Source organism: Corvus kubaryi, unplaced genomic scaffold, assembly GCF_017639235.1.
Source record: "Corvus kubaryi isolate FWS band 111438036 unplaced genomic scaffold, C.kubaryi_AGA036_p1.0 split3-73, whole genome shotgun sequence".
Taxonomy (NCBI): domain Eukaryota; kingdom Metazoa; phylum Chordata; class Aves; order Passeriformes; family Corvidae; genus Corvus; species Corvus kubaryi.
Genome location: NW_024582091.1, coordinates 16,853,951 through 16,867,321, shown reverse-complemented (window position 1 = coordinate 16,867,321; position 13,371 = coordinate 16,853,951). Strand labels below are relative to the sequence as shown.

Below are 13,371 nucleotides of genomic sequence, written 5' to 3'. Positions count from 1 at the left end.
TACAGAAGTTTGCTTACTGTGTGTAAACTTCTCATTCCTTTTCCTCCAGACACACAGATGCTAGACTGCAAGGAATAATGCTAAGCAGACAGCTCTCTGCCCTGGTAGATCTGGTTCCAATGGATCTTCAAGAAGAATTTTTGGAGTGCTGTGAGAAGCTCTACCTCAGGGATCCTGTTGCATATGAGTACCTTCTCAAGATACTTGGAAGCATCACTGATCAGGAGCTACTTCCTAAAGAATTTCTGTTTCTTCTGCTCACGTGCTTGCATCAGTTCTATGGGGAAGGGCTTCAGGAGTTACCAGAGACAGCTTGGCGAGGAAGCCTCTGGGTGGTCATTGGCTTGGTGCAGATCCAGATGTGGCTTCCACAGACCAGGTTTGATCCAGCTGTTAAAAGAGAATACAAGCTCAAGTACTCAAAAGAAGAGGTGAGTATGAAGCCAAGTTGGCTTTTACCATTGTTATGTATAAAATCAACTCAGAGGAGTTTGGCTTGGGGGGTCCTTGGGCAAATATTTGGTTGTGATTTTTAAACTATACAGTTAGAACTTCTTTTAATGTCCAAGAAGTTGATGTACCTACTTGGTTACTAAAATCAGAACTGCTGTGAATGGTTTATTCTTTCCTTTTTAGTTATACCAGCTGGAGTGTGAATGGAAAACACATGACTTTTCATCCCAACTGCATACAGGAAAAAGTATTGAAGATGAAACAGTCAGCAACTATATTCATCCCCATATCAGGTAACACCCCGGCCCTGAACCCATCTCTTTTAGTTTGGACATGTCATCTTTGTGTGCTCAGGCTTTGAAACTTTTCTCCTCAGCTTTACAGTTTTTCTCTCTTTCTGTAGAAACTAGAGTTGCTGGTTTTAAAGTATCAATTTACATATTGAGGTGGAAGAGAAAAATACAGAAGCTGTGCTCTTTACTTGCAGTAAGGAATTGTCAGTACACTTTGTACTGCTGTAAATAGAGCAATTAAAGCAGTGGCCATCATATACTCATAAAGTTGAAACCATGCCCAGAAGTAAAAATAATGCTATACATTTAAATTACTGTACTTTTGTTAAAATGTGACAATGTTATCAGTCAGTTGAAATGAGATGAATTGTTTATCTATCACTGTAGTTCCTCAAGGCCACTATACATGACAGTGCTATTTTGCAAAGTTCTTCAGCTGGTATTACTGGGGAGAAATCTCCATATGTGTATTTTAGCAGTAGCCTTTGCCTATGTTGCTGTGGATGAATTAAATTTCTTACCACACAGAGTACACTGTTGACATTCAGAATCTGTAGCCACTGTTACTTTGTTTGGGGCTTTTTGTGGTTCTTTTTTTGTCTGAGGAAATTTTAAGCAAAGACAGCTTTCTCCTTTGTGCAGCCTTCCAGGTGTGTTCCTTGTACATGGAGATAAAAACTATCTATTATTCACAATTTTCCACTTTTAATAGGAATTTTTGATTTCATTATTACACATGTAGAGGACCTGCTAGTTCCATGCTACTGCTTAAAGAGAATGATAATCACTGAAAGCAGATTCTGAATGGCTGAGTTTTACCAATTGCATTACTTTTTTCTTAATGCTCACAGAGCTGTCAGGTGGCAAGAAAAAAGTAATTGAAGCTTGTTGAAGTGACAGGGAGAGAAATCTACACCTCTGTGCTAAACGGCTGTCCCTTGTGTTTCCCTTGTTTGCTGTTTCGCACAAAGTAGCAGAGTATTTCTGATTAATCTTCCTCTTTAGCTAACTGTTACGTTAGAGCTGTTTAAACAGGTTTGTATGAACCATATTTCTATGTCTAAACTGGTCAATGTTATTTCTTAACAGACTGTTGCATGAAAGAATGCAAAGGCTGAAAGAGCAGATAAGCAGCCTTTCTAGAAGGAAGGCCTTCAGGCCTCCAGCTCCACTGTATGATTGCTTGTACCAGGAGGCTCACCAGTACATCAACAGCATAGCACGGGTTTCCTCAGTCCAAGACCTTCTAGCCCGCCTTCTGCAGTTCCTCCGTGGAGAGAGACCTAAATCACTGCAGGCTGTACAGAGCCTGTTAAACGAAGAAGCATCGTGGCAACAGTCACACCATCAGTTTAGAAAACACCTGGCAGAGGAGTATGCTGCATTCCCTGATGCCATCATTCCGCTCCAAGCTGCCATCGTGCAGCTGCAACATGGCATGCGGTTAGTGGCTTCTGAAGCGTGTGCAATGCTGCAGAGCTTTGTGTGCCCAGCTGATCTCACCAACCTCCTCACTTCTTTGTTGGCATTTCCTTCTGTTGGCCATGCCCTTCCTACTTACTTTGCTCGGGCAGAAATTTTATGCTCAGTGAATTCAGTTGGGGTACTTAATGGACTTAAAAAGTTCTCTCTGAAGCACTCTGAAGGAGGATCTGAGGGAACTGAACAGCCTTGCCCAACTCTGGAACACCTCCTGGTGAATGCTTTGTTGCATCTTCGATGCCATGTACTATCCAGAGGAGAGATGGACCAGAAATCTCTGCAGCTCTTCAGACATCTGTGTCGGGTAAGCTCTGGTTGCCCATAACTGCAATTCTTGCACTGAACTTGTCCCCTGTGGAAGATGTGGATCTCTTAAAACAGGTCTAGAGGAGGCCCACAGAAATCAGAGGGCTGAAACACTTCTCTTATGAATGAAGGCTGACAGAGTTTGGGTTGTTCAGCTGGAGGAAGAGATGTCTCTGAGGAGACATTGTTGTGGCTTTTCAGTATATAAAAGGGGTTTATAAAAAGGATGGAAGGAGACTTTTTACCAAGGCTTGTAGGACAAGGCATAACAGTTTTAAACTGAAAGAGGGTAAATCTAGATTGGATATGAAAATAATTGTTTTAAAATGTGGATGGTGAGACACAGCAACAGGTTGTGTCCAGAGAAGTTGTGGATGCTGCAACCCTGAAAGTGTTTGAGAGTGATTGGATGGGGCTTTGAGCAACCTGTCTACTGAAAGATGTCCCTGCCCATGTTAGAGGGGTTGGATTAGATGATCTTTAGAGGTCCTTATCTTGATAATCATTAGTATGATGTTCTTTAAAATTTTCTAAATTTTTCCCACTTAATTGTAAAAGATAATCTAAAATACTGGATTAACTTGTTTGGATTTATCAAGGCATAAAATGAGAGCCTGTAACAATTACCAAAGATTTTATTTATATAAGAAAAACTTCAAATAACAAAACCCAAAAATGGGGACACAAAGAAAAAAACACCCCAAAGCAAACTTTGTAGTGTTTCTTTATAAAATGTTTAAGAAAGGAGACTAGAATTTGGTTGAATACTCTGTTGCATATTGTTGTCTTTGCATTTACCTCATTAGCTTGTTAAGAGGGCAGTTCACAAATGTTGGATGGCTTTGATTTCTACTGTTGTAGGCCACAGAGGAGGGAAGAGCCAAGCAAAATAGATGCTGCCCCGTTGAAGGAATAGGAGATGATTTTAAATGTTAACTTGTGTAGAAGCATCCTGCTTTGTGTTTCCTTAGGCAATTGTAAATGAATGGGATGAACAGGAACGCCGTGCCCAAGAGCAGGAGGCAATAGAACGCAGCCTGTACAGATACAGGAGTAAAAGTCATGGGAAAGGACAGAGTGAGGAAGAAGAGGAAGAAGAAGAATTTAGGAAGAGATTTCCTTTTCATGAAAAGGTAATAGCTGTAACTGTTAAGAAATACAAAAATTACATCTGAAGTTGCTCCTGAAAATACATGCTATTAATGACATGAGGAATGAAGCAGTTTTTCCTTCAACCAAAAGCCGGATGGGGGTAGATTTTGATAGGTATTAAGTTACGCGCCTGTGGTTTATTTTATCTTCTGACTGCAAAAAGTTTTTGGGATTAATTTCCAGTACTGTGGTTGGGTGAATAATCCCAAGTTATATAACTGAATGATAATGTAGTTACTTGTAAAAATCAGGAATTTTATTAATTTAGCAAGTAAAGTCATCTGAGGTCCTACTACCTATGGAGAAGGCTGATCTCCTTGATTAAATAAAGCAGCTGGGAGAGAACAGTTCAGGTCCTCAAGCAACCACACAGTGTTGAGGTGGTTTACCAGCAGACACAGCTGCTGTGTTTTCTGAAAAGGGGTTTAGTTGGCAGCAGCTCAGGGATCACTGTACTGCACACTTGCCTGCTGTAGTTATGCCCTGAAATGTTCTGTACACCTGTGTTCTGTTTCAGACTCGCAGTCTGTCTGTATGGTACCAGCTGCAAATCATTAGCATGTCCTTGCAATGCCAAAAAAAACCAAAAAAGGAGATAGGGAGAGGAGGCATTAAAGGAAGAAATTAAAATTTACTTTTGATTTTCATGTAATTTGCAGGACTTTGAAGATATCACAGCTCAGCCAAGCCTAGAAGAAAAAATGGAAACCGAAGATCCAGTGGAAGACCAGCTGGAAATTAACAGAGCCCTTTTGTCCAAGAGCTCTATGCAAACAGTAATGAAGGTTCATCAACAGTTGTGCTTAAACTTTGCTCGATCCCTGTGGTATCAACAGAGTCTGCCTTCTCATCAGGCCAAGCATTATTTTAGTACATTTATTTCCTGCTATCAGACTGGTGCATGCCTGGTGTCACAATTCTATCCTTTAATTGGTAAGACTGCTAGCAGTATTTCAGATATGCAGGTTTAGATTTGTAACAATTTGTCTAAAAATAATTGCATTACAGGCCATGAAACACACATATTATGGTGAAAATGCACAAACCTGAATTTTCTTTTTCCAAAGAATTTGCCCCAAGTTCAGAATTGTCTTATGGAATGCTTTGATTTTTATTCTTTTATGCATTTTTTTAATTCCATTTGGTAATACAGAAGACCAACACAATTTAAAAATGTATTGAATACTGAGTGACATTTTGATCACATGGATCTACATAGTCCTGTGGAAGATAAAGCACTTGAAGAAATTTCCCAGAAGTAAATTTTGCAATGAAGTTCATTAAACAATTGGTTTCAATTTAGCTTATGTATATAGTTGAAAAGAAAAATGGCATCGGGGTTTTTTTTTCCACCCTGAATTTTGGAAAACTTGATGTGTCAATTGTGTTAACAATCTGTGAGAACTCAGAATCATCACTTTTCAAAGCAGAGCTGTATATTTCAGTTCTGATGTAATAAGTGCATGTGTGCAATTAAAATGAAGCAGATAAGGGCTGATGTTTCTACAGTGCCTTACTTTTGTGTTTGCACCTGAGGTGTAATCTATGTGGGACTTCTTTTGTATGTTGGATTACTTTTCCACAGAGCCTTCCTACTAGTTTTATAGTAATATCTCTTGACGTGAATTTACATACAGAGGAACTGTGTTTTTCTGATAGGATCACAGCCCACGTTTAGAATGCTGGTTGTACTTCTGTAGAAAAATTTGATAAAATAGAGAATATAAACTCTAAGTATGTCTCGTGTTCTATACTCCATCTCATTGTTCCAGTGACATAGTACTATATCCTTGTAAAAGATAACATGCTAAGGCTTGGGATACAGGGGGAAAAAAACCCCAACTTTATCTATTCAACTGAAATAAGAATTAATAGCATGTGTGATGTCATCCTTACTTGCTTCCTAGGTGCTGAAATGAATGACAGTCTTTTGGGAAGCCAACTTCTGCTTAGCACTCTTCTTCACAATACCTTTTTTGAGGAAGTAGCTTCAGATCTTGTGCTGCAGCAAGATGGCCCATATGACTTCTACCAGCATCCCAATATTCAGCAAGTCCGACAGTGCCAACCTGTACTTGACAATTTTGCTAAAGAAATAAATGGGCTACTGCAGGAATGGCCAGAGCATCCTGTACTTGTGCAGGTAAAAACACCTCAGCAAATGTTTGGGGGAAGCTGGAGCATTTTAGGATTGCATTTAGGTGTAAATACGTCTATAGATATGCATAGACATGTGCATACACGTTCATATGCTTGCGTAGATGTTGTCTGTATTACTTATGCAGATGTTCTGAAGTCATACCTGTTTATTCATAAAAGGTATAGGTATTATTAGCTGTTCTATTTTAGTTATGAAATGTTAGGTGGGGTTCTGCCAACTCTGAACTTAGAACTTTAAGCAATCTTCAGTCTGCCATAGCTCAAAGATCCCTAGGGTCTTGCTGTTTCTACTCCTGTTTTTTTCCGAAGTTCTTTCTTTCATAATGCTTTAGAATAATTATTTTTAGTCTCTCTTATGGGATCTATGTGGTCCTCAGGTTACATTTCTTAGAGTAATGTAGAAACTCAGATTCTATAGGAACTCTGCATTAGGTCATTCGCGCTACCTTCCCCGAGTGCATTGGCCTTACTGAACTAGTGAGCTTATACTAAATTGAGAAAGCAGTTTAAAAATGTAAAAAAAAAAAAAAGAGAATTCTTATCTCTTGTGGGGAATGGTTATGCTAACAGAAATTAACTCAATTTCATGGCTTCTTCTGTTGAAAGTGCATTTACTATGGGCTGAATGCTTTTGTTTTTATTCTGCAGCTGTTAGTTGTGATGGACAGAATCCGGAGTTTTCCACTTTCTAGTCCTCTCTCAAAGTTTCTGAATGGCTTGGAGATTCTTCTTGCAAAGGCACAGGTAAGAAAAAAGGCTAAGGAAAAGCTTTGTTTTCTCTTTTATGCTTCCTTACCTGTATTTGGTACCATGTTACAAACACAGTACGTGAAAGCTGTCTGCTTGACAGGATTTGGGGAAGTGAACTTACTCCATGCTGAAAGTTTCAAGAGCAAGAACCCAGTAATCCAGAGTAATGCATGAGTCTTGCCAGGCAGTGACTAATTTCTGGCTTTGTGTAAAGGGGAACTTTTCTTTTCCAGGACTGGGAGGAAAACGCTAGTCGAGCCTTGTCCTTGCGGAAGCATCTTGATCTGGTCACACAACTGATTATTCAGTGGCGTAGATTGGAGTTGAAGTAAGAACTGTCCTTCCATGCTGCTTTTCCTTAGATACTGTAAGCTTTTCATCTCCATATGGAAGCACATTCCAACACAGAATTGCCTTAATCCTGGAACATGCTTCTGTGCGTCTGTCATAGTGAAACTGTGGGGGGAAAAGAAACCTCCAGCGAGGATTTGTAGTGGCTCAGAATGAGCATGTCCAGGCCGTAGTGACCCTATGTATTTGCCTCAGGAGAAGTAGAAGCAATGTTTTACATATGCTCTCCTGTTTTCATCCTAGGGTTTCCTGACCCTGCAGGGTCTTTTCCTGTTTAATAACCATCATTAAATTGTACTTAAAAATTATTGTCCAGTCTCCTGTTTAAGACCATGTAAAATTTTTATAGCCACAGTATGTCCCAATCAGAAATTCTACAAGTCCACCTCGGTTTCTGAGAAAAGAAACTTTTGAATCTGCCTCTGATGGATTTTGCTTTACCATTCCATAATTTCTTCTCACATATTTAATAATGTTGCCAAAACAATGATCCTCAGGAGTTGATTGTATATATGCTGATATGTATGTATGTAATGTATGTATATAAGCCTATGTGCAGATTCTTTCATCCTGTTACATTTTCCATTAGTTAAATAGAAACAGAAAACAAATTTTTGTTGTTTTGAACACAAACTACCCCTGATATTTTTGATTTATCTCCTCTCTTATTGTTTCTAGTTGCTGGTCAGTAAGTTTGGACAATATTATGAAGCAGCATGTGGAGAAATCCACAAAGCACTGGTTCTCAATCTATCAGATGATTGAGAAGTATGTTCAAGAACAGACAGAGGCAAACACAGAAGGTAAGTGCTGGCCTTAAAATGAATGTGTGATGCAGTTCTAGTGATTACTAAGGATATATGTTTAAGGTCCTAAATGCCAGAATTTGACAATGCATTTTTCAGGTATAGTTCTTTGCCCTACAGTAAATTCCATGACTGTGTAGGGTCTTCCATATGGAGTGAACTTTGTATTTCTGAAACAACTTGGTGGCTCATAGGGCCAGTGTTGCACTGTAAAGAAAAGATGTCTTTAAAAAGTATCTAAAAGAAAGTAGAATTGTGATAGCTGTATGTCGTCATGCACATACAAACATTTCAAACAGATCTGGAGGGTAGGAGGCCTCCACCTGCAACTGGAAAAGGCACCTCGGTTTTTTTAGCTGCAGAAAGCATAATTCATCCCAGCTGAACTGCTTTTAACATTCTGTATAAAGCCTAAAGTATTCTTAGAATAGGTAGGTTTTGGTATGTACTGTTCTTAGCAAATCTGTCCGCACGTGTTCATGTTACATAAAATAGGGGAATGAGGGGCAGTACCTTGCCTCCCCCATATTTAATGGAATTGTAAAGATGAAAGCAGTATCCTCTGGCTTGAGGTCAAGTTTCCAATCTCATGACTACTTAATGCACTTGATGAGCTTCAGATTCTTAGCTTATATTACATCTCCAAGGGGACCACATGTCTTCTTCCATAGGTAATACTCCAAAGACACTGTATTCTCTACCAGATTCTTCTCATCTGTTTCTGTCCTCATGACTTTGAGGAGTTAAGAAACTGGCAGTGACTAATTTGTAGTAGGGCTCATCCTGACTGAAAAAGCCATCCATTCATTCATTCATAGACAATAGCAAGTATTCTGTAAATACTCAGTGCACTGACTCTGCAATTGGACATATAACTGACCTTCTCAGTCAATATCTTAATGCTGCTTCTTGTTCCCTGTCCTTTGCCCTGTGTGGCATTTGTTGGTTTTGCTTATTAAATCAGAATTCTTCCCCTCTCTGCTCCTGTCCTATTTTGTTTTGAACTTTTCCTAATCGAGATACAATATTTAGGTGAAAGTTTAGAAAGAGCAGACAACAATTTTCATGTAGATCTTCTGGGGTTTTTTTTGTTTTCTCTCACTTTCTTTCTAAATTTCTGGTCCAATGTTCAGGAACTGAGCAAATGGATCTGAAAACGCTGGTCAGCACCTTACAGGCTTTCATTGAAGGCTCTACTCTGGGAGAGTTTCATGCACGGCTCCAAGCACTATTGGTTTTTCACTGCCATGTATTGCTGTTGCCTCAAGTAGCTGAAAAGGGTAAGTTGTTAGCATTATCTGTGTTATCTGTCCAGCAGTCTGGCTATCAAGTGTTCCAGACTTTCCAAACAGGTCACTAAGCTCCTAAGTAGAACACAAACCAATGGTGCTGTTTTCCTGTTGGTCAATTTACCCCACCTTGTGGTGTTGCTAAACTTCCAAAAAGAACAGGGGTGCATTTATTGTAATGGTACTGAAGAATATCCTCTGGTAAAAGAAGGATGATAATGATTATTAGTATTATTGTTATTATTATCTGTCCCTTCTCACTTCTAGATGTTCTGTGCAGCATCCTGTGGAATCTATACAATTACTATAAGCAGTTTTCAGAGTGTGTTGAGGCCAAAATCACTGAACTTCGTCAACCCATAGAAAAGGAACTTAAGGTAAAAGGAAACTTGGCTCGGACAATGTATCGGTCTAATCAAAGGGACAGTGGAGCAGATACAATTTGAATTTGTCTATAATAGCTCTGTTGGCCACTGTAATCCCTACTAAACTTCACATTTTCTTTGGCAAGAATTTATTTTTGAGGTGGGGGATGAGTTGATTGAAGGCTTTAAGGTTTGATCACTCCCATTTATCCCTGCAGGTTTCTACCAGTGGTGAAGCCCCTTTGGATTTCATAACATTTGGCTATGCAGCAGTTTTTATGCAGTGCAAACACTTTATTAATAAGATGCCTGTGCAATAATTTTCTCACTTACTAAAATGTCTTGCATTTTAAGACTACCAGATCATCATAGCTTATTAGGTTTAAAGATCATCTTTGATAGGGAAATACTTCATTTCATTTACATAAGTAATCTCACTAATTATTCATCTTCGCAATAGGAATTTGTGAAGATTTCCAGGTGGAATGATGTCAGCTTCTGGGCTATAAAGCAATCAGTTGAAAAAATACGGAGGTAAGCCAGAACTTAAAATTAAGCTCCCTATTTTGAACCTTCCTTCTAGATGATTTCTCTAGGATGTTGCATTTGAATGCAGAAATGTTTCTTCTGCTCATAACACAGTGGAAACATTTATTTCCAGCAGCTGGGAGATTTCCAGGATTACAAAACCCAGTAACATTTTTGCTTTCATTTGGTAATTAGAACCCTCTTTAAATTCATGAAGAAGTTTGAAGTTGTTCTGGATGAGCCATGTCGGCCTGCCTTGGTGGAAATTGGTAAGGAAGAGCAGCTGGACTGCATGCAAAAGCAAGAAGAATCTGACGACAAAGAAACCAAAATTCAGAGGCTAAACAACACATTAAGAAAGGTTCTGTCTGCTAGAACAGATGTTACCAAGGTGACTGAATGAGTTATTCTAAGTGTGGGAAGAATATTTTCTGTGTTCTCATCTATATGTTGCTTTTCACTGATTTATTCAGGAAGGTCTTATGTAAGTGTCAAATCTGTTGAATATATCATAAACTTCTTTGGTCTTACTTGTGTTCAGTGTTACGCAACACTGCAGATGGGTGGGAATGCAGCATGGAATGACAAGCATGGTCTGTACTGATCTGGTGCTATATCTGTGCTCTGATAGAGAGATGAGGCAGTCACACATTTCATCTCCAATTTGCTTACATACTGTCTGCAGCAATTTGTTACTTCTCTACTATTAGTGCAGTAAAATAGCCTGGGAGTTGAAGTTGTTATTTTTTTCTAAACAAGGGCCCAAATAAACAATCGTGTAGCTGTGGGATTTTTGTGTATATAAGCTCTGATTAAATATTAAGTCACTTTCGGCTTGGCTACTGATAGGGGAATGCACTACACTGTCATATGTTTGCTGTTGGCTGACAGTTACTGGACTGTGAACATTTGCCTTGGACAAGCTGATGCATGGTAAATCCTGCTCCCCAGAGCGTCAGTTTAGTATGTCTCTAATTAATTTGCCCAGCTCAGAGAGGAAGCCAGGTAAATTTCTTCCTGAAAGAATTCCTACTCATATCGTTAGTTTTTATTAACAAGATGCAAGGAGACAGTCATAACTCATCAGAATTTGGTGGTGAGTGGGAAATGCTGAGTTACACTCAGCTTTGTTCAGCTTTTTCAGACCAGGAGCAGGGCTGGTCTTGCTCGTGTCCTGTACAGGAGGGTAGAGCAAGGAGGCAGAAATCTAATGCAAATCTAACGTGTTTGATTGATTGAGGGTTTGGTTTGTTGGTCAGTGATTTGTAAGCCTATTATTGATAGTTAACAAGGTTGTTGGTTTCACTTCATGTTGTCTTCATTCCTTAAAGAAGATGCATGCAAACATAAATTGAACAAAAGGATTAGCTTTGGATGTGCTGAGGAATTAATTCTGTTACTTAATAATTTCTACTTGCACACTGGTTTTGTTGTTCTTTAAGAACAAAATTCCTGTCTCGTGGAAAGTAAGTGAGGGTGTTCTTACCTGGCATCCTGAGGGCATTAGTGATTTAGGGGAATGCCTTTAAACTTGGAAGGCAGAGGAAGCTGACCTGAAGCAGTGATTACTTTTTTCATGGAGGTAATGACAAATGCCTAAGACAGTAAGATCGTAGCATCTTTCATTTGCTTGACTGTTTTCAAAACTAATGTCTGCCTGACATACATGTATTATAATTCTTCTCGAGTATTGGTGCTGAACTGATGAAAGAATCACATGAGCATGTTTTGGGGTTTCAGATGAATTTAGCCCTTTTTTTAAAGTGATTTACTCCTAGTGATCAAATGAGAGCTTTGAATATTTGTGTATAATTTTCTTTCTTTTTTTTTTTGCAGAGGGCACTCCCAGAATGTCAGGATGGCATTACATTTCATACAGAATCTCTTCAGTATCGTCTGTCTAAGCTTACTAAAAAAATGAAGAAAATGTGTACAGCAGTTACAGAAAATAATTCATTCCTAAGCCTGGTGGAAAATCTCGACCAGTTCACAGGTTAGGTTTTCTTGTGATTTCCATACCACAATTGACATCTATAACATAAATGGAACAAACCAGGAAAAAGTGCAGATATATAGTCGTCTTCCTAGAGTGTCTTTGCACAGCTGCTTTGTGTACATGAAATTTTCAATCTCTTACCTTTGTCTGCTGTCTTCTATACAGGTGGTATTATTGTTTCTGTAGCTGAACTGCAAAATTTAACATTTGACCAGACAGCAACTAAGGAGAAGCAGAAATCTGAGGCAAAACATATTCAGATGCAAAAGCAACGGGCTTTGTCAGATCTCTTTAAAAGCCTTGCTAAAACAGGTGAGCTTTGACTAAAAATGGACTTGATTTAAAAGTACAGAGTTCTTGAGCATTTTACTATCTTTGCCAGTACATCTAAACCCACCATAATATGATGACAGGTAACACCTTTACTTTCCTCATTCATCAGCCTTTTCATGTCTTAAAAATGATCCCTAACTCAACCTTCTTAAAGGACATGGGGCAGTGAAAAGTCCTAAATCCACACAGTTCTGTTAGTCTTATTTCAGCTGTGTTGTTCGGCTGTGTTCAGCTCAAGATAGCTCAGCTACAATGTGTTCTTACATTACAAAACTTGCAGCATGTTCAAAGACTTGTCAAAATAAGAACATTTGATATCTTACTACCAACTGTATGAGTGACATTTTTCATGTGAAGAACGAGGGCATGGAAGGATGTGTGCTCAAATACTGTTCCAGGTTTGTCGTACCGGAAAGGTCTGTCTTGGTCCCGTTCCAAAGACTACCAGGAAGTTCTCTACCTTCGTCCACTGGACTTGTGTAGTGCATTGGCTGCAGTGAATTGTACACATGAACTGGATGCCACGTATGTACACAGGACTTTTTACCCTCAGATTGTGTGAATTGCAGCTGTAGTACATGGAATTTATTGCTTGTTGATTTAGACTGGATTTCTGGATGGTAATTCATTTAGGATTTTGCATATTCCTTTCCTTCTATTACTTCTCAGTTTGGTATGTGCAACTGAGCAAGGATTTGGGTTTTTTTCATTTTGGGGTTTTTTTTGGTTTTTTTGTTTGGTTTTTTTTTTTTTTTTTAATTTGCACTTTAACAACTGTACCCTCAGTTTCATTCTTTCCATGAATTAGATTTCAGTTGGCCCTCCACTGTCCAGCCTTGCCTGGGGTGCTTTGCTAGCATTATATTAGAGTGTAAGCTGCTAGTGATTTTATTGAAGGTGAGCTGTGATTGTCAGGGATTACTTCATTGTTTTGTCTTCATTAAATAATGGCATATTTCAGGAGAAAATGCAAATTCTTGGAAGTGGGCATTAACAGAAAAACTTTCTTAGAGGAAAGATGGTTTCTCAGATTTATTTTTTTTTGTTTCTCTGTCAACAAGTGCTTTTTTTTTGTTACTGAGACATGCTGGCTGTTGTCCTTCTGGG

The 13,371-nt window shown here is 38.9% G+C and overlaps 1 protein-coding gene across 2 annotated transcripts in view; it reads left to right on the top strand.

Annotated features, from left to right (window-relative positions):
- The window catches only part of MDN1 (midasin AAA ATPase 1), a 94,766-nt gene that overhangs the window by 59,413 nt on the left and 21,982 nt on the right, over positions 1 to 13,371 (top strand). For both annotated transcript variants that reach the window (XM_042016514.1, XM_042016513.1), the window contains exons 61-76: positions 50 to 431; positions 637 to 746; positions 1,836 to 2,532; positions 3,506 to 3,667; positions 4,346 to 4,619; positions 5,594 to 5,829; positions 6,495 to 6,590; positions 6,830 to 6,924; positions 7,626 to 7,750; positions 8,887 to 9,033; positions 9,310 to 9,419; positions 9,868 to 9,941; positions 10,131 to 10,326; positions 11,772 to 11,928; positions 12,097 to 12,243; positions 12,663 to 12,789. In XM_042016514.1, the coding sequence (XP_041872448.1) occupies positions 50 to 431; positions 637 to 746; positions 1,836 to 2,532; positions 3,506 to 3,667; positions 4,346 to 4,619; positions 5,594 to 5,829; positions 6,495 to 6,590; positions 6,830 to 6,924; positions 7,626 to 7,750; positions 8,887 to 9,033; positions 9,310 to 9,419; positions 9,868 to 9,941; positions 10,131 to 10,326; positions 11,772 to 11,928; positions 12,097 to 12,243; positions 12,663 to 12,789 (3,135 nt within the window). The remainder of the gene's footprint in view (positions 1 to 49; positions 432 to 636; positions 747 to 1,835; positions 2,533 to 3,505; positions 3,668 to 4,345; positions 4,620 to 5,593; positions 5,830 to 6,494; positions 6,591 to 6,829; positions 6,925 to 7,625; positions 7,751 to 8,886; positions 9,034 to 9,309; positions 9,420 to 9,867; positions 9,942 to 10,130; positions 10,327 to 11,771; positions 11,929 to 12,096; positions 12,244 to 12,662; positions 12,790 to 13,371) is intronic.